General features: G+C 48.4%; 3 protein-coding genes across 8 annotated transcripts in view; 2 read left to right on the top strand and 1 right to left on the bottom strand.

Moving 5' to 3' along the window:
- The first annotated feature begins 1081 nt into the window (after positions 1–1081).
- Positions 1082–1869, top strand: LOC117308132 (hemoglobin subunit alpha). Its single transcript, XM_033840038.2, has 3 exons — positions 1082–1207; positions 1314–1518; positions 1645–1869. The coding sequence occupies exons 1-3, from the start codon at positions 1113–1115 to the stop codon at positions 1771–1773; spliced, it is 429 nt and encodes a 142-aa protein (XP_033695929.1). The 5' UTR covers positions 1082–1112; the 3' UTR covers positions 1774–1869.
- Positions 1767–22415, bottom strand: part of LUC7L (LUC7 like) — a 50552-nt gene continuing 29903 nt past the window's right edge. For 3 of the 6 annotated variants that reach the window (XM_019927500.3, XM_019927498.3, XM_019927499.3), the window contains one exon: positions 1767–22227. In XM_019927500.3, the coding sequence (XP_019783059.1) occupies positions 22086–22227 (142 nt within the window). In that variant the 3' untranslated portion in view covers positions 1767–22085. The remainder of the gene's footprint in view (positions 22228–22415) is intronic. The other 3 variants (XR_012326177.1, XR_012326178.1, XR_012326176.1) reach the window with 3 other exon arrangements.
- On the top strand, positions 3746–4445 carry HBQ1 (hemoglobin subunit theta 1). Its single transcript, XM_004322117.4, has 3 exons — positions 3746–3870; positions 3961–4165; positions 4264–4445. Exons 1-3 carry the CDS (start codon positions 3776–3778, stop codon positions 4390–4392), a joined length of 429 nt encoding a protein of 142 aa, XP_004322165.1. The 5' UTR covers positions 3746–3775; the 3' UTR covers positions 4393–4445.

The raw sequence follows: 22415 nt of genomic DNA, 5'->3' as shown, positions 1-22415 counted from the left end.
CACTGGCTCCTATCCTGCGCTGAGGGGACACAGCTACATCTACAACTGTACTTTTTTTTTTTTTTGGTCAAAAATACTATTCTACCTTAGGCATATTTTTCTTCAACCTGCTCTTCTCACTGAACTGTGCCTCCTCTACCTGTCTTCTGGCCAATTCATTCGGCTCTGTCTCACTTCATATATTTGTTGGTCATTTTGATATTTCCATTAATTTCCTGTTAAAATCCTCTGTCAATCGTTCTCATAAGTCATTTGTCTTTTCCTTATATCTTTGTGGGAGGTCTTCCCATATTGTGAATGTAAGACATCAGCTGAGAAATGTTCCTCAAATCTTGCCTTAAAAGGGCCGGGGTGGGGACTTCCCTGGCGGTTCAGTGGTTAAGACGCCGCACTTCCAGTGCAGGGTGCACGGATTCGATCCCTGGTCGAGGGACTAAGATCCTGCATGCCCCGCGGCTCACCACCACCCCCCAAAAAAAGGCTGGGGTGCAGCAACTACCACCCTGGAAGAAGAAACTTGAACCCGGAGCCCCCCAGCCGGAGGGATTCCAGTAGAGATTTGTTGAGGACATGTCAGCGATGCGCACACGTCTTGTGTGCATCCGTCTCTGGCCTGAACTAGACTCACCGAATCGCCCATTCATTCACTGATTCTGCCCAAATTTAAAATGCCTAGTGTGTGCCAAGCCTAGGTCCAGGGTGGGTGGGACGGGCTGACCTACTCCCTTCTTCCATCCCTCAGGGGTTCTAAAGGGTGGAAGAGCGGACATCCACCCCGCTCCACAAACCGGCCCCCGCCAGCTGGGACCAGGATAGCACTTCCGGGGAAGGTGGACGCAGCGGGCGGGAAGCAGCCGGTGGGAGGGCGAATACCCTGGCCAGAGTCTCCAGGTCCCTCCCCAAACTGGGAGCGAAGCACGCACCGCCCAGCCAGGCGCAGACATTGCGCCGCGCGCCCCCTGCTGTCCAGGTCCATAGGCGCATCCCGGCCCCGCGCCAGCCAATGAGCGCGCCCGCGATCGGGCGTGCCCCTCGCGCCCCAGGCATAAAGGCTCGCGCACTCCCAGCCCTGCACGCTTCTGGTCCTGACCCAGACTCAGAGAGAACCCACCATGGTGCTGTCTCCCGCCGACAAGACCAACGTCAAGGGCACCTGGTCTAAGATTGGCAACCACAGTGCAGAATATGGCGCAGAGGCCCTGGAGAGGTGAGCAGCCCATCTGCCCGGCTGGGACTGGGGCCGGTCGCCCCGTCGCATCCTGGTCCTGGGCCGACCGGCCTAAGCCCGGCTCTCCCGTCTCTTCTCCACTCAGGATGTTCATAAACTTCCCCAGCACCAAGACTTACTTCTCCCACTTCGACCTGGGACACGGCTCCGCCCAGATCAAGGGGCACGGCAAGAAGGTGGCCGACGCGCTGACCAAAGCCGTGGGCCACATAGACAACCTGCCCGATGCCTTGTCTGAGCTGAGCGACCTGCACGCCCACAAGCTGCGTGTGGACCCGGTCAACTTCAAGGTGAGCTCGCGGGCCAGGCCGGGAGAGATCTGAGCTAGCAAGGCAGAGAGTGCGGTGGGGTTCCAGAGGTGGAGCACGGCGGCACTCCCCCAACCCCGCGGCCCCTGACACCCCCTCTCTCCGCAGCTCCTGAGCCACTGCCTGCTGGTGACCCTGGCTCTCCACCTCCCCGCCGATTTCACGCCCTCGGTCCATGCCTCCCTGGACAAGTTCTTGGCCAGTGTGAGCACCGTGCTGACCTCCAAATACCGTTAAGCTGGAGCCTCCGCGATTCCTACCCTGGCCTGGGGCCCTCTGGCGCTCTGGGCACCCTCACTTCCCGATCTTTGAATAAAGTCTGAGTGGGCTGCAGCCTCTGTAGCCTCGGTTCTTTGTGTCCACGAACCGTGCCAGGAGTCGGGGTGGCTCTCTTTGCCTTGGACCAAGCAACTCTCCGAGGCAGGTAAAGAGCGGGAAGGGGAAAACAGTACAGAAGAGGGACGGAGCCGGTCCCACTGCCACTGCCTGGGATTCTCTGGGCAGCCCTCACCCTCACCCTGGAGTGACTTGCTGAGTACATCCTCCCTTTACCGAATTCCAGAGACTTGCGTATTCATCGCGGGTTTGCTCAAATAATGGGTTTGTTTCCTGTCTTTACATTTTATGGCACATACACTTGTGCTGAGAGTTGGTGGACCTCCAGCCTAGGACCTTGGAGCTCTCCCAGGGCTCTTCCCAGAGTTGGGTGGTGGGGAGAACACAGAGATCACACTTCTTCAGAGGCTCACTGAGTACCCCCTCTCCATCAAGTGCCTCCCAAGTACATGCACAGTCTAGAGGAAATTGGGGTGAGCAGTGCCATTGCAGAGCCAGGCAATTTCCTGCATATGCCCCTTTCACCTGGTACACCCCCCAGGACACTCACAGGGTCTAAAGGACTGATTTGGGGGGCCCAGCTCAGGATCCACTGCATCACCCTGAGGCCCACTGACTCACCCCAGTGCAGCAGTGGAGAAGAGAGCCCGGGGGGTGGGGTGGGGGTGTGGGCGCCTGCACTCCGATGTGCTTCCTTCCCATGGAGAATGCCCCTAGTGCCCAGTCCTGGTAGTCGTCCAGCCCTGAGCCCCCGACTGAGAGCAGTGTCCTTTCTTCCCTGGGCCCAAGTGTCATCCTCAGAAAATGCGATGGCAGGTTCCCTGACTCAGCGTGTCATGCTTTTAGCACAGCTGGTGGCACAGTATGAGCTCTGTAAGAGGCAGTCTTCCTTATTTTACTATTAGGAAAAATGAGGGCCTGGGCTAAAAGTGGAAACAACCCAGATGTTCATCAACAGATGAGTGTACAAAATGTGATCTATCTATCCATAAAATGGAATGTTATCCGTCCATAAAAAGCAACGAAGTGTCAATACATGCTACAACATGGATAAACCTTGGAAACGTGCTAAGTGAAAGAAACCAGACACAAAAGACCATATATTGCATGATTCTATTCACATGAAATGTCCAGAATACGCAGATGCACAGAGACAGAAAGACTGGTAATGGCCAGGGGCTGGAGGGCAGGGGTTATGGACTGACGGCTAATGGGGACAGAGTTTCTATTTGGGACGATGAAAACGTTCTGGAACTGGACAGTGGTAATGGCTGCACACACTCTGAATGTAATTAAAGACACTGAATTGTACACCTTAAAATAGCTAAGACAGTAAATTTTATGTTACATGAATTTCAACGCAATTTAAAAAAACAAAAGGATGTATAGTGATGCCTGGCACAGCATGAGTGCTGCATAGGTATTAGCTATTATTTTGGGATATATCCTAGGCACCCATTATAAATGCTCATTGTCAGAAAGGGGCGTCTGTTATGAACCAGGCACAACCTTGGAAAGAAGAAATTGTTACCTTCCTTATATTCCATAAATGAGAAAATAGACTCAGAAAGGTGTCATAATAGACTCGGGAGGGAGGTAGAATAAGCTGACGTTCAATGCCAAAATCCACGCTAAAATTCAGGGCAACCTAATATTAATGATACATACTAAATATTAGTTTCCATAGAGTAAACCTTCAAAAATACGGGCCTCAGGGTCCAGGGCGATTAGGAAGGCCCCAGGTCGGAGCAGACGCTCCGTGGAGCGCTCCGGGCCCCTGGGGCCAGATTCTGCGACCAGAGGCACGGCGAACCCAGGAGGCCAAGGGGACCGCGGTCCGATACGCGCAGGCGCAACCCGGACTTTATCAAGGCTCCGAGCGCGCGGCCGGGCGGGCTCCACGATGGTGCTGGAGGCGGCGGACCGGGCTGCGGTGCGCGCGCTGTGGCTGAAGCTGGGTAGTAACGTCGGCGTCTACACGACCGAGGCCCTGGAGAGGTGCGCACAGGCCCCGGGCTCCCCTGCCTTCAGCCCGCTCGGGAAAGCGTCCTCCTTCCTCCCCAGCCTGACTCGCCGTTCCTCCCGCAGGACCTTCCTGGCCTTCCCTTCCACCAAGACCTACTTCCTCCACCTGGACCTGAGCCCCGGCTCCGCCCAGGTCAGAGCGCACGGCCAGAAAGTGGCCGACGCGCTGACCCTCGCCGTGGACCACCTGGACGACCTGCCCAGCGCCCTGTCGGCTCTGCGTGAGCTGCACGCGCATAAGCTGCGCGTGGACCCCGTCAAGTTCCAGGTGAGCTCGCCGGCGGGGTCTGACCCCTGTCGCCGGGGGAGGGGGCTCCCGTCAGGGAAGGGGGGTGCACCCGCGTGGAAACGACTCCCTCTCCGCAGCTGCTGGTCCACTGCCTGCTGGTGACCCTCGCCCGGCACTACCCCGGAGACTTCAGCCCCTCCCTGCAGGCCTCGCTCAACAAGTTTCTGAGCCACGTGATCTCGGCGCTGGCCCCCAACTGTCACTAAACTGAAAGGGTGGTCGCGTGGGGCTTGTGTTTGAGTAAAGTCCGCGGACAAAGCCTCGGGTGCGCGAGTGTTCTCTCTAGGCGAGCGCGCCCTGGGCCTGACAGGGGGCGGGGGCGCCCCTCCTAAATGAAGTAGGGGTCTGAGGAAGCCCGAGTCTCACACTACCAATTGTCAGATCCCAGCAGGACGCCCCCCGAACCCCGGCAGCCTGAGGCAAGTCTGGACAGCGGGTCCCAAATCCCAAGTGGTAAACCCCGACTAGCCATGCCCTTGGGCGCGACCACTTAGCGGTGCAGACCCGGGGCTTCGGCCACTCGGGAAGGGGTGGCAGGTGGCGGTCATGGTCGCAAGCTGGCGAGGCCGGACCCTCCTCCGGGCTGCCCACTTCGGACACCTCAGATCCACCTAGAAGCGCGCGGCACAGCCTGGGAGAAAATTAGGGACCGGCGCCCCTGCCGGCGCGGACCGGAACTGCGCCGGTAGCCTTGGGGTCAAAGGCACCTTTGCCAGACTCTGGACCTGGTGGAAGGAGGTGGCTCCTGCAGCGGACAGGGCGGAACAGGGAGCCGGCAGAGAGCCCTGCCCACATGCCACACTTCTCAGGAAGCAGACCTCAGAGCGTCTTCCTTTAAAAAATTCGGAGAACTACTCCACTTGCTGCACCTGCCTGTGTATCCCAGTGGGCTCAGCACATCCATTATTCCTTCACTCCCCACTTGACACATGGGGAAACTGTGTGAACAATGGAGGGCATGGGAGTCCCATCCAAGAGTACATGTGTGACATGCACAGACAGAAGTCCCCTCTTATCCTGAGGGATATATTCCAAGACCCCCAGTGGATGCCTGAAACCTCAGTACTGAACCCGAAGCATGCTATGTTTTGTCCCATATGTACACACCTATAGTAAATTTAATTTATAATTAGGTACAGTAAGAGAGTAACAGCAATAACTAATAAGACAACGACAACAATGTACTGTAATAAAAGCTATGTGAATGTGGTCTCTTTCAAAATATCTTGCCGTGCAAATTTGATACCTTTTCCATCTCAATACCAGAGCAGTTACCACGCACTGCAGCTGTAACTTTTGCAGTTTGAAGTGCGACAGCAAAACAGCATGAATTTTTTTCCTTCTTCACAATTTCACAGATAGAAGATTCGTTCTTACCATAGATCTTCGCAACCTCAGCATACGATTTTTTTCTTTCCTTATTGTCTGGAACTTTTAGCTTTTATAAAAAAGTTAATTTTTGGCTGTGTTGGCTCTTTGTTGCTGTGTGCGGGCTTTCTCTAGTTGCAGAGAGCGGGGGCTACTCTTCGTTGCGTTACACAGGCTTCTCATTGCGGTGGCTTCTCTTGTTGTGGAGCACAGGCTCTAAGCATGCGGGCTTCAGTAGTTGTGGCGTGCAGGCTCAGTAGTTGTGGCGCACAGGCTCAGTAGCTGTAGCGTGCACAGGCTTAGCTGCTCTGCAGCATGTGGGATCTTCCCCGCCCAGGGCTAGAACCCGTGTCCCCAGCATTGGCAGGCAGATTCTTAACCACTGCGCCACCAGGGAAGCCCTAGCTTTTCATTTAAAGGAAGCACTTGAGGTCTTCTCTTTGGCACATCACTCCTCTTGTGCTTTGAGGCCATTATTAAGTAAAATAAGGGTCACTTTGAACACAAGCACTGAGATGCTGGGACAGTCCATCTGATAACAGAGAGGGCTATTCAGTGACAAATGGGTGGTACACACCGGACAAAGGGATGGTTCACAGCCCAGGCGAGATGCAGTGCGACACCCGGAGATTTCATCACAATACTAGAATGCACATTTTAAAACTTATGAATTGTTTATTTCTGGAATTTTCCATTTAACATTTTTGGACTTGGGTGGACTGTGGATAACTGAAAGCATGGAAAGTGACACAGTGGATAAGAAGGGAATAGAGGGCTTCCCTGGCAGCAAAGTGATTAAGAATCCACCTGCCAATGCAGGGGACACGGGTTGTTTGAGCCCTGGTCTGGGAAGATCCCACATGCCTCGGAGCAACTAAGCCCGTGCGCCACAACTACTGAGCCTGCGCGCTAGAGCCCACGAACCACAACTACTGAGTCCACGTGCCACAACTACTGAAGCCCGCACACCTAGAGCCCATGCTCCGCAACAAGAAGCCGCCACAATGAGAAACCCGCGCACTGCAACGAAGAGTAGCCCCTGCTCACTGCAACTAGAGAAAGCCCGTGTGCAGCAAGGAAGACCCAACACAGCAAAAAATTAATTTAAAAAAAAATAAAAAGGGAATAGACATACCACACACACACACAGATGCAAACACCCACAGGCAGAACAGCCCCACAGAGACATGTGACAAGGTAGCATGTAATGTAAGTCTTCCAGGTCCTTCTAGGCACATTTGCAGAGATTTTCTTTTTTTTCTTTTGGCCGTGCAGTACAGCATGTAGGATATTAGTTCCTCAACCAGGGATTGAACTCATGCTTCCTGCAGTGGAAGAACAGAGTCTTAACCACTGGACCATCAGGGAAGTTCCTTGGAGAGATTTTCTTAAGAAATGGTATCCTCAAAGTGTCACTGGAAAAAATGAACACACTGGATGATATAAAGAGCAAAAACTTGGTATGGGAGGAAAAGACACCATAAACAGAGTTAAAAGAGGAACTGGGAGAAAAATATTTGCCACAAATAGCAAAGGGTTATTATTTTTTTCTTTACAAGATCCAAATTCTTCTTTCCCACCCCCTCAACTTTTTTTTTTTTTTTTTTAAACACCAGTCAACCCAATAGAAAAATAAGCCAAAGGACAAGCAGGCAACTCATAGTATACCAATGACCAAGAGACATTTGCAAAGATACATAAAGACATGCAAATTAAAATGCTCATTAACAAGACACCTGTCATGGAAATATTTAAAAAGGCAAGATCAAATACACTCCTGGTGGAAGTTTTAGTATAACCTCTTGGGAGGGTAATTCAGTTGTATACAGTTGTGGGCTGGGAAATATTTAAATAACTGGCACTCAGAAAGAACGGAATGGGAACTGATTTGTAGCATATGCCAATTTCTGTGATGTAACTACTGCCATCATGGTTGATTCAGGCTATCAAACAGGTTATCACTGAATGGGAAATGAGGAAGAGCTATACAGGGACTTCCCTGGCGGACCAGTGGTTAAAACTTTGTGCTTCCACTGCAGCGGGGTGCCTGTTCAATCCCTGGTCAAGGAAGTAAGATCCCACATGCTGCATGGCTTGGCAAAAAAAAAAAAAAAGAGTGATTCGGTTTCACCTTTAAAAAAAAAAAAAAAAAAGGAAGATGTATAGTAACTGCCATTGTGTCATATTTCCACTGTCCAGATACAAGAGATGTAAACATAGATGACAGTAAACTGTAGTAACATAATTAGGAAGTAATTGGCTTTCAGTATTTATTACCTGTTTTTCACATGACCTATTTAATTGTAAATTACTATAACTTAATTTTTAATAGTGGTTGTGTTTAACAACAAGCTCTCAAAATTCCTACAACTTAACCTGAGCCAATACAAGCAGGTTCCAGCACACCGCTGGCTGTATCCTTTATTTATTTTTTTAAAAATATTAAATTTCTTTTGGACTTCCCTGGTGGCACAGTGGTTAAGAATCCGACTGCCAATGCAGGGGACACGGGTTCAAGCCCTGGTCTGGGAAGATCGCACATGCTGCAGAGCAACTAAGCCCATGCGCCACAACTACTGAGCCTGTGCTCTAGAGGCCGCGAGCCATAACTGTTGAACCCATGTGCCGCTACTGAAGGCCATGCGCCTAGAGTTCATGCCCCACAAAAAAGAGAAGCCACCGCAATGAAAAGCCCGCACACTGCAACAGAGAGTAGCCCCCACTCACCACAACTAGAGAAAGCCCGCGCGCAGCAACAAAGACCCAACACAGCCAAAAATAAAATAAAAAATAATAAATTTACAAAAAATATATAATAAATTTCTTTTATTTCTTTACCTAGGAATAAATCTACATCAAATATCAGTATATAGGGACTTCCCTGGTGGTTCAGTGGTAAAGAATCCACCTTCCAATGCAGGGGACGCAGGTTTGATCCCTGGGCGGGGAACTAAGATCCCACATGCCATGGGGCAACTAAGTCCACACACTGCAACTACCGAGCTCGCATGCGCCTCAATTAGATAAGAGAAAACCCTCACAGCACTAGAGAGAAGCCTGTGCGCTACAATGAAAGATCCCGCATGCCTCAATGAAGATCCTGTGTGCCACAACTAAGATCTGACACAGAAAAAAAAAAAATCAGTATATAATTTATCATTATCACAAAAAGTTATTCTGGAATAAGAGGGAAAGACAATCTCAAAATTCACCCATCATCAGGATGTTCCAATGACCAAATCAACCTCATGTTCACCTTGTTCATCTACAGAACTCATTAATATAACCAAATTTGCCTCACAACTACATATATATATACATATTTTGGTAGGCCCTTCTTAGTTATCTATCTATCTATATTTATTTATTTTTGGCTGTATTGGGTTTTTGCTGCTGTGCACGGGCTTTCTCTAGTTGTGGCAAGCAGGGGCTACTCTTCGCTGCAGTGCCGGGCTTCTCATTGTGGTGGCTTCTCCTGTTGTGGAGCACGGGCTCTAGGTGTGCAGGCTTCAGTATTTGTGGCACTCGGGCTCTGGAGCACAGGCTCAGTAGTTGTGGCACATGGGCTTAGTTGCTCCACGGCATGTGGGATCTTCCCGGACCAGGGATCGATGCCGTGTCCCCTGCAATGGCAGGTGGATTCTTTTTTTTTTTTAATGTGGACCATTTTTTTTAGTCTTTATTGAATTTGTTACAATATTGCATCTGTTTTATGTTTTGGTTTTTTGGCCACGAGGCATGTGGGATCTTAGGTCCCTGACCAGGCATCGAATCCGCACCCCCCTGCATTGGAAGACAAAGTCTTAACCACTGGACCACCACGGAAGTCCTGGTTATTTATTTTAAATACAGCAGTGTGTACATGTCAATCCCAAACTCCCAATCTATCCCCCCACCACCAACCTTACCACTGGTAACCATGTTCTCTAAGTCTGTGAGTCTGCTTCTGTTTTGTAAGTTTATTTGTATCATTTTAAGATTCCGCACATAAGCGATATCATATGACATTTGTCTTTCTCTGTCTGATTTACTTCACTTAGTACGATAACCTCCAGGTCCATCCATGTTGTTGCTAATAGCATTATTTCATTCTTTTTAATAGCTGAGTAATATTCCATTGTATATAGGTACCACATCTTCTTTAACCATTCATCTTTTGATGGACATTTAGGATGCTTCCATGTCTTGGCTATTGTGAATTGTGCTGCTATGAACACTGGGGTACATGTATACTTTCGAACCAAGTGTTTCTCCAGATATATGCCCAGGAGTGGGACTGCTGGATCATATGGTAGCTCTACTTTTAGTTTTTCAAGGAACCTCCATAGCGGCTGCACCATCTTACATTCCCACCAACAGTGTAAAGTTCCCTTCTCTCCACACCCTCTCCAGGATTTACTGTTTGTAGATTTTTTGGTGATGGCCATTCTGACTGGTGTGAAGTGATATCTCATTGTAGTTTTCATTTGCATTTCTACAATAATTAGCGATTTTGAACACCTTTTCATGTGCCTCTTGGCCATCTGTATGGCCAAGAGAAATGTCTATTTAGGTCTTCTGTCAATTTTTTTTTTTTTTTTTTTTTTTTTTTTGCGGTACGCGAGCCTCTCACTGTTGTGGCCTCTCCCGTTGTGGAGCACAGGCTCCGGACGCACAGGCTCAGTGGCCATGGCTCACAGGCCCAGCCGCTCCGTGGCATGTGGGATCTTCCCGGACCCGGGCACGAACCCGTGTCCCCTGCATCGGCAGGCGGACTCTCAACCACTGCGCCACCAGGGAAGCCTGGCTTGTTTGTTTTTATGATATTGAACCACATGAGCTGTTTGTAAATTAGAAGACTAATCCTTTGTTGGTATAAATAATCCCCAACTCATTCTATGAGGCCACCATCATCCTAATATGAAAACCAGACAAAGATACCACAAAAAAAGAAAATTACAGGCCAATATCACTGATGAACATAGATGCAAAAATCCTCAACAAAATATTCGCAATCCAAATCCAACAATACACTGAAAGGATCATACACGATCAAGTGGCGTTTATCCCAGGGATGCAAGGATTTTTCAGTATCCACAAATCAATCAGTATAACACACCACATCAACAAACTGAAGAATAAAAACCATATGATCATCTCACTAGATGCAGAAAAAGCTTTTGATAAAATTCAACACCCATTTATGATAAAAACTCTCCAGAAAGTGGGCAAAAAAGGAACTCACCTCAACATAATAAAGGCCATTTATGACAAACCCACAGCTAACATCACACTCAACAGTGAAAAGCTGAAAGCGTTTCCTCTAAGATCAGGAACAAGACAAGCAGGATGTCCACTCTCACCACTTTTATTCAACATAGTTTTGGAAGTCCTAGCCGCAGCAACCAGAAGAAAAAGAAATAAAAGGAATCCCAACTGGAAGAGAAGAAGTAAAATTGTTATTGTTTGCAGGCAACATGATACTATACATAGAAAATCCTAAAGATACCACCAGAAAACTACTAGAGCTCATCGATGAATTCGGTAAAGTGGCAGGATACAAAATTAATACACAGAAATCTGTTGCATTTCTATACACTAACAACAAAATATCAGAAAGAGAATTAAAGAAACAATCCATTTACCATTGCATCAAAAAGAATAAAATACCTAGGAATAAACCCTACCTAAGGAGACAAGACCTGTACTCTGGAAACTATAAGACACTGATGAAAGAAATCGAAGACTATGCAAACAGATGGAAAGATATATCATGTTCTTGGACTGGAAGAATCAATACTGTCAAAATGAATATACTACCCAAGGCAATCTACTATCAAATTATCAATGGCATTTTTTACAGAACTAGAACAAAGAAATCTTAAAATTTGTATGGAGACACTAAAGACCCCAAATAGCCAAAGCAATCTTGAGAAAGAAAAACAGAGCTGGAGGAATTAGGCTCCCTGACTTCAGACTATCCTACAAAGCTATAGTCATCAAAACAGTATGGTACCAGCACAAAAAGAAATACAGATCAATGGAACAGGACAGAAAGCCCAAGATAAACCCACCTACCTGTGGGCACCTAATCTATGACAAAGGAGGCAAGAATATACAATGGAGAAAAGACAGTCTCTTCAGTAAATGGTGCTGGGAAAACTGGACAGCTACACATCAAAGAATGAAGTTAGAACACTCTCTAACACTATATGCAAAAATGAACTCAAAATGGATTAAAGACCTAAACGTAAGGCTAGATACTATAAAACTATTAGAGAAAAACATAGGCAGAACACTCTGACATAAATTGCAGCAATATCTTTTTCAATCCATCTCCCAGAGTAATGGAAATTAAAACAAAAATAAACAAATGGGACCTAATTAAACTCAAAAGCTTTCGCAAAGAAAACCATAAACAAAATGAAAAGACAACCCACGGAATGGTAGAAAATATCTGCAAATGATGGTTGTATCCTTTAAATCCAAAAAGTGCAAATTCTCTAGGCCTGCGGTCCTGATTCTGGGATTTATCCTGCAGAAAACAGGCACACACATGAAGATGTATGCACAGTGACGTTCTTTGCAGATCTGTTTATCAGAGCAGAGAAATAAAAAGAAAATAAGAAAAAAATATGGTGCACAACCAACACATTCATCAATAGGAGAAAAGTTTAAAAATTATGGTAGATGACACCATAAAACTAGAAGAGAACAAAGGCAAAACATTCTCTGACATAAATCATGCCAATGTTTTCTTAGGTCAGTCTCCCAAGGCAATAGAAATAAAGGGAAAAATAAACAAATGGAACCTAATCAAACTTACAAGCTTTTGTACAGCAAAGGAAACCATAAACAACGAAAAGACAACCTACGGACCAGGAAAAAATATTTGCAAATGATGTGACTAACAACAGCTTAATTTCCAAAATGTACAAACAGCTCATACAACTCAATAACAAAAAAACTAACAACCCAATCAAAAAATAGGCAAAAGACCTAAATAGACATTTCTCTTTTGATGGCCAGATGGCCAACAGGCACATGAAAAGATACTCAAAATCTCGAATTAGAGAAATGCAAATCAAAACTACAATGAGGTATCACCTCACACCAGTTAGAATGGCCATTATAAAAAAAGTCTAAAAATAACATGCGAATTCCCTGGCGGTGAGGTGGTTAGTACTCAGTGTTTTCACTGCTGTGGCCCGGGTTCAATCCCTGGTCAGGGATCATCCCAAGAGCCGCGAGGTATGGAGAAAAAAAAAAGAAAAAAGCCTATAAATAACATATGCTGGAGAGGATGCGGAGAAAAGGAAACCCTCTTACACTGTTGGTGGGAATGTAAATTGGTGCAGCCACTGTGGAAACAGTCTAGAGGTTCCTAAAAAAACTAAAAATAGAGTTTCCATATGAACCAGCAATCCCGCTCCTGGGCATATATCTGGACAATACTATAATTCAAAAAGATAAATGAACACCAATGTTCATAGCAGCACTATTTACAACAGCCGAGACACAGAAACAACCTAAATGTCCATCAACAGAGGAATGGATAAAGATGATGTGGTACATATATACAATGGAATATTACTCAACTATAAAAAAAAATGAAATAATGCCATTTGCAGCAACCTGGATGGACCTAGAGATTATACTAAGTGAAGTAAATCAGAAAGAGAAAGACAAATGCCATATAATATCACTTATATGTGGATTCGAAAATATGACACAAATAACTTATCTGTGAAAGAAAAACAGATGCACAGACATAGAAAACAAACTTATAGTTACCAAAGGGGAAAGCAGGGATGGGGGAGGGATGGATTGGGAGTTTGGGGTTAGTAGATGCAAACTACTATATACAGGATGGATAAACAATAAGGACCTACTGCATAGCACAGGGAATTACATTCAATATCCTGTTAAACCATAATGGAAAAGAATATGAAAAAAATGTATATGTACACATAACTAAGTCACTTTGTCGTATAGCAGAAATTAACATGTAAGTCAACTATACTTCAATAAAGTAAATTTTAAAAAAAATTATGGTAGAGGCACACAGGGAGGTCAGCCTCTGGGCACAAACAGTGAACAATGCCAAAACAAACGATCATGGAACAAAATACACAGCAGGTCACTGTAGAGAATAAATCCAGGTTCATATTGACATAATCACAAGAAAACTGAAAACAACACACACTAAGTGATGGCAGCAGTTCATGGGCGTGGGACTAGGAAGGCAGAGAAGACAGCTGTCAGTATACCTGATCTAATCCCAGAAAAGGAAAGTGGTGGCGGTATGAGTGATTATTCATTTATGTGTATGTGTTTCGCCCTTTCACAATTAATTTGCAGAAAACCTTGCCCTGAGCATTTGTAGCAAAAATTCTATGCACAAACATAATTTTCCTTGGGGGATTTTTATAGAAGTGGAATTTCTGGTATGCCCATTGCTATGGCTTTTTGATAAAATTTCCAAAACTGCCCTCCTGAGTTTCGTGAGCAGGAGGCGAGAGCCTGCACCCCCCACCCCGCAGCCCTCATTTAGCTCATTACTTGTGAAGGTGAACGCTGCTTGCTCCATCTTGACTTCTCTGTAGAATCACCCACTTTCCCAGGGTGGTGTTTGTTCTTTGTCAGGTCTGTGGACCTGACGCCTTTGCCCATTTTTTTCTGTCTTTCTTGGGGGGAGTCTCTCCTCGAAATATACCCAACCCTTCCTTCAGGCCTCTGGGCCCTGTCATGCTCCAAGGCTTTGCCTGCTCAGTGCTGCCATTTCCAACCTGGCAAGAAAAGAGGCTACAGCTTTATTTATGACAATTTAAAATACTGGATAAGATGCCTTTCATCTTCTCAACAGTACAAAGGGCAAGCAAGATGATAAGGAATTTTCAGACCAAAAACCAAGTAAATGTGAGAATTCAGAAATGTCACAGCACCTATACCACCTGCGTTCTGATGTACTTGCTGAAACTAGCAAACTTGAGCTGGGATTTTTTTTCCTTACAGGCTCATAGGTTAAAAGGGCCAGTATAAGGTGACGTACCCAAAAGGTGACTCCTCCCCATAAACATGGGGCCCTAAAAGGATACCCCACTGGGTATCCTCTCCCCAAACACAGGGACTAGGAAAAACGAGCAAAGAAAGAAAAAAAAAAGCAAAAACAAAAAAACCCTTAAGTTCAGCAGAAAAGGGAAAACAATGCCCTGATAAATTGAAATCACATGCTGATACCTGTGGCTTTGCAGACCAAGTTCATATCACCAGAGGGGTCCTCCCCTTAACCAAAATCCCCAGGCTGTGAATTTTGTGTAAAATGATCCTGGACTCCCTCATCGACCCCTGGCAAACAAATCCTCCCTTGAAGAAATCACCATAGGCCACAAAGGGCCAGGACTAGCAAACTCACCAGGCACAGGGGGAAAGAAGACATCGTGCGTGAAAGCCAGCAGATACATGAGTCAGCAGAATGGACCTGCCGAAGTGTCAGATTCAATTACAACTTTGCTTGTTCAGAAAATTAAAGACAAGATTTCAAATATCTGCAGGGAACCATAAAATATAATAAGTCACACAGCACATGTGAAAAAGAACTTTTAGAAATGAAAAATATAACCATCAAAAATTAAAATGGGGCTTCCCTGGTGGCACAGTGGTTGAGAGTCCGCCTGCCGATGCAGGGGACACGGCTTCGTGCCCTGGTCCGGGAAGATCCCACATGCATCGGAGCGGCTGGGCCCGTGAGCCATGGCCGCTGAGCCTGCGCGTCTGGAGCCTGTGCTCCGTAACGGGAGAGGCCACAACAGTGAGAGGCCCGCGTACCGCAAAAAAAAAAAAAAAAAAAAAAAATGCAATGGATAACCTTAACAAAACACAGTCATAGAATTAGTGAACTTAAAAATTAAGTCAAAATCAATTATCAAGACCGTAAGACCCTGCACAACACCAAGCAGGAGCTCTTCCTTTTTTAAAATTTTTAATACTTATTTGGCTGCACCGGGTCTTCGTTGCAGCACGCAGGCTCTTAGTTGTGGCATACAGGATCTAGTTCCCTGACCAAGGATAGAACCCATTGCCCCTGCACTAGGAGCTCAGAGTCTTAACCTCTGGACCACCAGGGAAGTAGCTTCCCAGCTCTTCCCTGAATGTCATGCCTCGGGTGCCTCACTTGCCCCACCCTGTCCTGACTCTACTGAAGGATATATTTCAGGAGAAGTCTGAACTGTAAGAAGAGTGAATAACAAAAACACTGATAAATACAAACACTGATTGTATGTAGTTATAATGTCTATGGAGTTAAGAAAAAAAAAACACCGAAAAGCCCTATACAGACGCGGAACACGCGCCGATACTAAGCAAGAAGGGGTTCAGAGCCCTCAAGTCCTCTTAAGTCCTTGTACCATCTGTCATGCAAACAATGTCTTCATTAACTTTAGACTCAGTTTCCTATTGCTGGTATAACAAAAACTCAGTGACTTAAAACAACGCAAGTTTATTCTCTTACAGTTCTAGAGAGCAGACAATCAAAATCAGTTTCTCTACGCTGAAATCAAGATGTCCGCAGGCCATGCCCCTCGAGAGGCTTTGGGGGAAAATCCTCTCAGCTTTTCAGCTTCTAGAATTGCATTCCTTGGTTCTTGGACACTTCCTCCAGTTTTAAAGCCAGGAGCACCCAGCCTTCTTTGGTGGCCAAATCTCCATCTCCCATTTGTGATTGCATTAGGACTACCTGGATAATCCAGAATCACCTCCATCTCATAATCTTTCACTTAATCACATCTTCAAAATCCCCTTGCCATATAAAGGAATATTCACAGGTCCCAGGGATTAAGACCTGTATATATTTGGAGGCTATCATTCAGCCAACCACAACATATCAAGTATGCATGTTGTAAAATTCTAGGGGAAGAATAGAAAGAATAGAAATAGAGCATATGACTTCCAATCTAACAGAGTGAAAAACACTGTTAAAATAAAACAATCCCCCCAAAAAGGGGCAAAAATGGAAAGAGAATGGGTATGACAAATGGAAAGCCCCCCACAAAAGACAGTGTCAACAAAACCAAGAACATTGTTAACTACACCGACTATGACTTAACTAATCCAAAGGATAAAGATCCGACAAAGGACTTTCAGACAAAAGGCACAAATAGAGTAAAAACAAGTGTCACTAATAACAATGATGGAGACAGACTCTAGAGTGGAGCCTGTAACCCCACCTCTTGGTGTTCTCCCCCTGTGCTGTCACCTCCCTTTGAGTGTGGCTTTACTTTTTGTTTATTTGAAATTTATTTTATTGGAGTATAGTTGATTTACAACGTTGTGTTAGTTTCTGGTGTACAGCAGTGACTCAGTTATACATACATATAATAGTTTGCATTTACTAACCCCAAACTCCCAATCCATCCCTCCCCCAAGCTTTTTATTTTTAATATGGTGAAATACACATAACATTTACCATTTCAACCATTTTAAAGTGTACAATTCAGTGGTGCTTAGTACATTCACAATGGTGTGCAATCATCACCTCTATCTAGTTCCAGAACTTTCTCATCCTCTGAAAGAAAACCCTGTGTCCATTACCAGTCACCCTCCATGCCTCTCCCCCCTCAGCCCCTGAAAGTCACTCACCTACTGTCTGTGTGAATTTACTGATCCTGGACTTTTCATGGAAATGGATACAGTACATGGTCTTTTGTGTCCAGCTTGTTACCCAGCATAAGGTTTTCAAGGCTCATTCATGTTAGACATGCATCAGAATTCCAGTCCCTTTTAGGCCGAGCAATATCTCATTGTAGGAACAGACATTTTGGGTTTTGTTTGCCCCTGTATCTGTTACATATGGGTTGTTTCCACCTTCTGGCTACTGTGAATACCATAAACACGCTTGTACAAGGATTTCTGAGTCTCTTTCAGCTCTCCCAAGTGTGTCTCAAGGAGTGGACCTCTGCTGGGCTCTGTGGTAACTGTTCCCCACACCCTCTCCAGCACTTGCTGTCTCCATGTCTCTCTTGCCCGCGCTCCCCCACCCCCACCCCCACCCCCCGACCACTTGTCTTGTTTTTAACCCACAGGATTTGGGGCGGGAATGGGAAGGCACTCCCAGGACTGAGGTGCTGCCTGTCTGGCTAGGAGACCCTCTCCCTCACCCGCTGCCCTGAGCCACCCTGTGCAGGGCCTCCTGCCAAAGCTGGAAAGCCGCTGACTGCTGCCACGACCAGGTGAGCTGGGGAGGACCCTTCCCCAGTACAGCCTCAGATGACAGCCCTTGCAGCTCTGGGAACCCTGATGCTAAGAAGCGGTGGGACAATAAATGTGTGTTGTTTGTGGTAAGTGATTTTCAAAGAGAGCAGAGACCTCTGACAGGGATTGTGGGGGAAGATGGGGGCTCCCAGGAGCTGGAGATGTCCTATCTCTGGACCTGGGTGCACATGCAGGGCCTGCTCCTCATTCTCTAAACAAAGTGTTTTGTGCTTTCTTCTGTACAGAGCCTGGGCCTGGCCTGGGGCTGACTGGCCTGGATTCCCAGGCAGGCTGAACTTCGGTGGGGCTCCAAAGGAGGCACTAGCAGCTTCAGAAGGAGGCCCGGGACAATACAATACTGTATTATAATATATCACATTATTATGTAATTATAAGCATCATACTTTATATACAATGATACTGTGTTATATGTTTGAAGTTGCTGAGTAGAGGTTAAAAGTTCTCACCACAAGAAAAAAATCATGTCACAATATATACATATATCAAATCATTACGCCTGAAACATAACATTTGTCAATTACATCTCAATAAAAATTAAAATATGAAGGTGGTCGGCATCCAGGTGGGGGAAGTCACCTTGGCTGGCCGCTCGCGACTTCTCTCCTGGACAGTGAGGACAGTGCTCCTCGCACAACCTCCTTGGGAGGGCACCCCCAGGCCCATGGGCAAGGAAATCAGGCAGGCCAGGCTGTGGGGATGACATGGGGAAGGGAGCCAGCCACGGAGGGCGGGGAGCAGGTGCCCCAGTGAGGGAAAGACGGAAGAGCAGAAGAGGCCGGAAAGCGCCAGAGAGCTGTGGGTGCTCAGGACACGCAGGGACCTCCAGGAACCCCTCGGGCTTTCCCAGTGGACTCCCAGGTGCCCTGGCGCAGGGGGTGGAGGGTCGCCTCCGACCAGGGATCACTGGCACTTGGTGGCAGACGTGTAGGTCCTCAAGCAGCCATCAGTTTTGTTGCCTGTGACCCCGTGCCCAGGGCCACGTGGCACCAAAGCCTCCTGTGCTGGAGCGTACCCAGGGGTGTGGGAGGAGGAAGGGTTGTCTGAGGGCCGGGCTTAGGGCCTGTGCAGTGGACATAAAGGAATACAATGCGCCAGCAACTGTGGACAGGACTCAACCCTCTTTTCCTCCGGTCCAAACAGAACAAGTGTAATTTTCCGCATGTGCCCTGGTGGCAAGAGCTTGAAGCCCTGCTCTAAGGAGTTGGACAGCAGCTCAGTTCATGTCCCAAGAGATATGCCACTGAGGGTTTGCAGCTGGTGGCCCAGCTGTCGGGGACCCCTCCTGCTGCCCCCAGTCCAGCTCTCAGTGTGTTCCGGACTAGCAGCACCAGCAGCCCAAGGAAACTGTTACATTCTTGGTACCAATACAGGCTACAGGGTGGATGAACCCTCCAACACCACGCTCAGTAGTAAGAGGTGCTAGTCACAGGTCACATCGTGTGATTCCAGAGACAGAAAGTAGATTAGTGGTTGTGCAGGGCTGGGGCCAGAGGGAAGGGGGAGTAACTGCTAATGGGTACAGGGTTTGGGGTGATAAAAATGTTCTACAGCTACACAGTAATAAACTAGACAGCACAACATTGTGAATATATAAAACCCACTATACCATACACTTTAAAGTGGTTAAAATGTTGAACTTCATGGTAGGAGCGTTTATCTCAATCAAAAAAATCTACCTGCAAAATAATAAAAAAAAGTCTACATTCTTGGACCCCTCCCTAGACCAAGAGAAAGTCTGCGGGGGGTGGGGGTGGGGGAAGCCACCTGTTTTAACAAGTCCTCCAGATGACAATGACATGCAATAAAGTCCAAAAACCACTTAGCTGACCCAGTCTCCCCAGAGCAGGACCACGTGTGGGTTCTAAGCCCCACTGTGGCCCCCATCCCATTCCCAGGCAGGGGGCCCACCAGAGGCACTGCTTGTGCACACCCCCTCCCCAAATCACACAAACCATGGCTGGACACGGCCCCACAGCCCCAACCAAGAGCACCCAGCTACATCCTGGGAGGATATCCCTGTATCCACATGATGCAGCGAGAGCCTGGGAGCTGCCTTGGATGCAATGGGCTCCCACGCAGCAGCAGAGCCAGCACAGATCCTCCAGCCCTCCCTTCCCTAGATTGTAGCTCTGGGCCTGGCTAGAGATCCCCAGAAAGAGAGGGGAGAGCAGCTGAAACAGCCCTGCCCCCCCAACAGCCTGGGGCCTCCATGCACTTAGGAGACTCCACAACCTACACAAGGTGCTACCACCATGCCACACCCCACCCCTGCCAGTGGCCAGAAGCATGGTGTGTGTGTGTGTGAGTCCCTGAGAATTTGGTGACAGGGAGGGTCTGAGGGCACCACAGAGCCCTGGGGTTGACCCCAGGGGCCTAGGGCCCACCATCACCATGGGCCCCGGAAGCATCTGCACCTATTGGCTGGGCCGACCCAACTCTCTGCTAGGACTGCAATCACCTCCCTACCTCCATCCCTGCTCTTCCCTGTTAAATAAGTGATTCCCCACATCAGTATTTTAACAAGGAGTGAGGGGGCTCAGGTAGGTGGCCCCCTCCGGCCCCAGTCCCCTCCTCTCAGCACCCTCCGGGTCCTCCACCCACCTACCAGGCCCTCTGCTGGAACCCACCCAGGGTGCGCTGTGGCGTCCTCAGAGCAGCCTCGGTGTCCTGGGTTGTGCACTGCCCCCACCAGTCTGACCTCTTCCTCTGCCCATCCAGAGCAGAGGGCCACGGCCGGTCTGCTGCACTCCTGTGCCCAGGAGTTGGGCCAACACGGAGAACCCAAGGCTCAGGGGTCAGGGAAACCAGGCTCTCAGGCCCTGTGATGTGCCAGGGGCAGGCGGGTGCCTCCAGCACTGAGGCTGGAAGAGCCAGGTAGCAAGGGCTCCCACTGCCTCGTCCTGGACTGACTGGTGAGCGTCCAGGTGTAAAGGGAGCAGAAGCCGCCCTCCAGGCCCTCCTGGGCGTCTTGACCTCAGCGCCACCTGCTTTCTGGCTGGGACCCCAGGCCTCCTAAGTACAGGGACACCATCTGCCCTCTGCCTCTTCAAAACCACCCCTCTACGGACAGTGGCCACCACAGTGATTGCCACTCAACTGTAGACTCACAAATGGTTACAGTGGTAAATGTATATGTACTGCACGACAATAGAAACAGGACAAAACCCCAAAACATCCCTTCTGGAGGTGATGAATGGAGGTGTGAGGAGCTGTGCAGCCCTGCCCCTGGCTTCCCGCTCAGTCCAGCCCCCACCGTCACAGGCCAGGCTACACCGTTGAGTCGGGAACCCATGACCACAGCCCTCACCCCCTTTGCCTCTCCCTTCCCAGGAGACCTTTACACCCCCTGCCCCGCCCCCGACCCAGGCTTTCTGCCAACTTGTATCCACTTCCCACCTGGGAGGGCACACCTCCACCCACCAACCAGACAGATACTCACCCCTGGCTTCCCAGTGGTCTCCCACTGTGAGCAGGGTTATGTTCCAGCATGTTCTGGCCCAGCCAGAAGCTCCCTCCAAAAATACTCCCACAAAAGTGAAAACAAGAAAAGAGCTCGCAGTTATACTTTTCTGAAGGGCTCACTTTAGCAATACGTGCAAAAGGGCTGAGGGAGAGTGGGTAACACCACCAGGCCCCCCAAGGGTGAGTCAAACCACACCTGACCCCAAAGTCAGCACGCCCCCCTCTGAAGACCTCGTGGCTGTCATGCAGATACTATGCACGGGTCTTTCTTGGCCCTAAGTAACTCCAAGAGGGGGAACTGTAGTTCATCTGAGCTCGAGTGCCATGCTAAGGCTGCTTACCACAAACCAGACAGGCAGCCCTCGGTAAGAGGGCAGCTCAGACTTCAGAAAGACATGTGGAGCCCACAGAGCAGACGGCCGGGCACATCCGGCCCCAGCCAGTCTGGGTGTTGGAGGTGCACAGCACATCATATGCCAAAAGTCAAAGGGGAGTCCAACGTAAGTCACATTTCTAAGCTCAAGTCAGATGACCCCTGGTGTGTCCCCCAACCTGCGGAAGCCACGGCGAAGTCTAGCACAACCGGGGACAGGAGAGACTGCACCGCGGCCGTCAGGAAGCAGTCTGTCAGGCTATTTATTCCCACTTGACATAACCCAGAACACAGGAGCAACTCTGTACATCTCGAGAAACTCACAGCTAGCTCCAAAACAATAGAAATGGTAAACTACAAAAGATGAGTTGTATTCAGCAAATATAAAGGGTAACGTTAGGCTGTGTCAAACATGTATCGGACTATTTACAGCGCGTGGGCGTGGGTTCAGATCTCGCCGGCCTCCTTTTCCTCCGACCTCCGTGACGCAGTCTTTCCATTGGTGCTCTCGAGCCTCCAGTCGGTGGCCCCCCGCTCACTCCGCCCGCGCTCCCAGGACTCCTCCCTTGAGGCCCGCTCTCTGGAGAACCTGGGAAACAGGAACCAGAGGCTCAGCAAGGGCTGGCCCTCCCTCCTGGCTGCTCCTCAGGCACTGACACCTTGGACCCTCAGCATCAGGCCAGGTAAGGGTAGGACCCACCACGGCTGGAAGGGCCCTAGCAGACCAGACGGTGCCAGGCCTGCCGTCTTGTGCCCAACCCACTGCCCAGGGAGGGC

The sequence above is a fragment of the Tursiops truncatus genome, chromosome 15, assembly GCF_011762595.2.
Source record: "Tursiops truncatus isolate mTurTru1 chromosome 15, mTurTru1.mat.Y, whole genome shotgun sequence".
NCBI lineage: Eukaryota > Metazoa > Chordata > Mammalia > Artiodactyla > Delphinidae > Tursiops > Tursiops truncatus.
The sequence above is the reverse complement of the archived record's forward strand: the minus strand, read 5'-3'. Positions and strand labels throughout refer to the sequence as shown.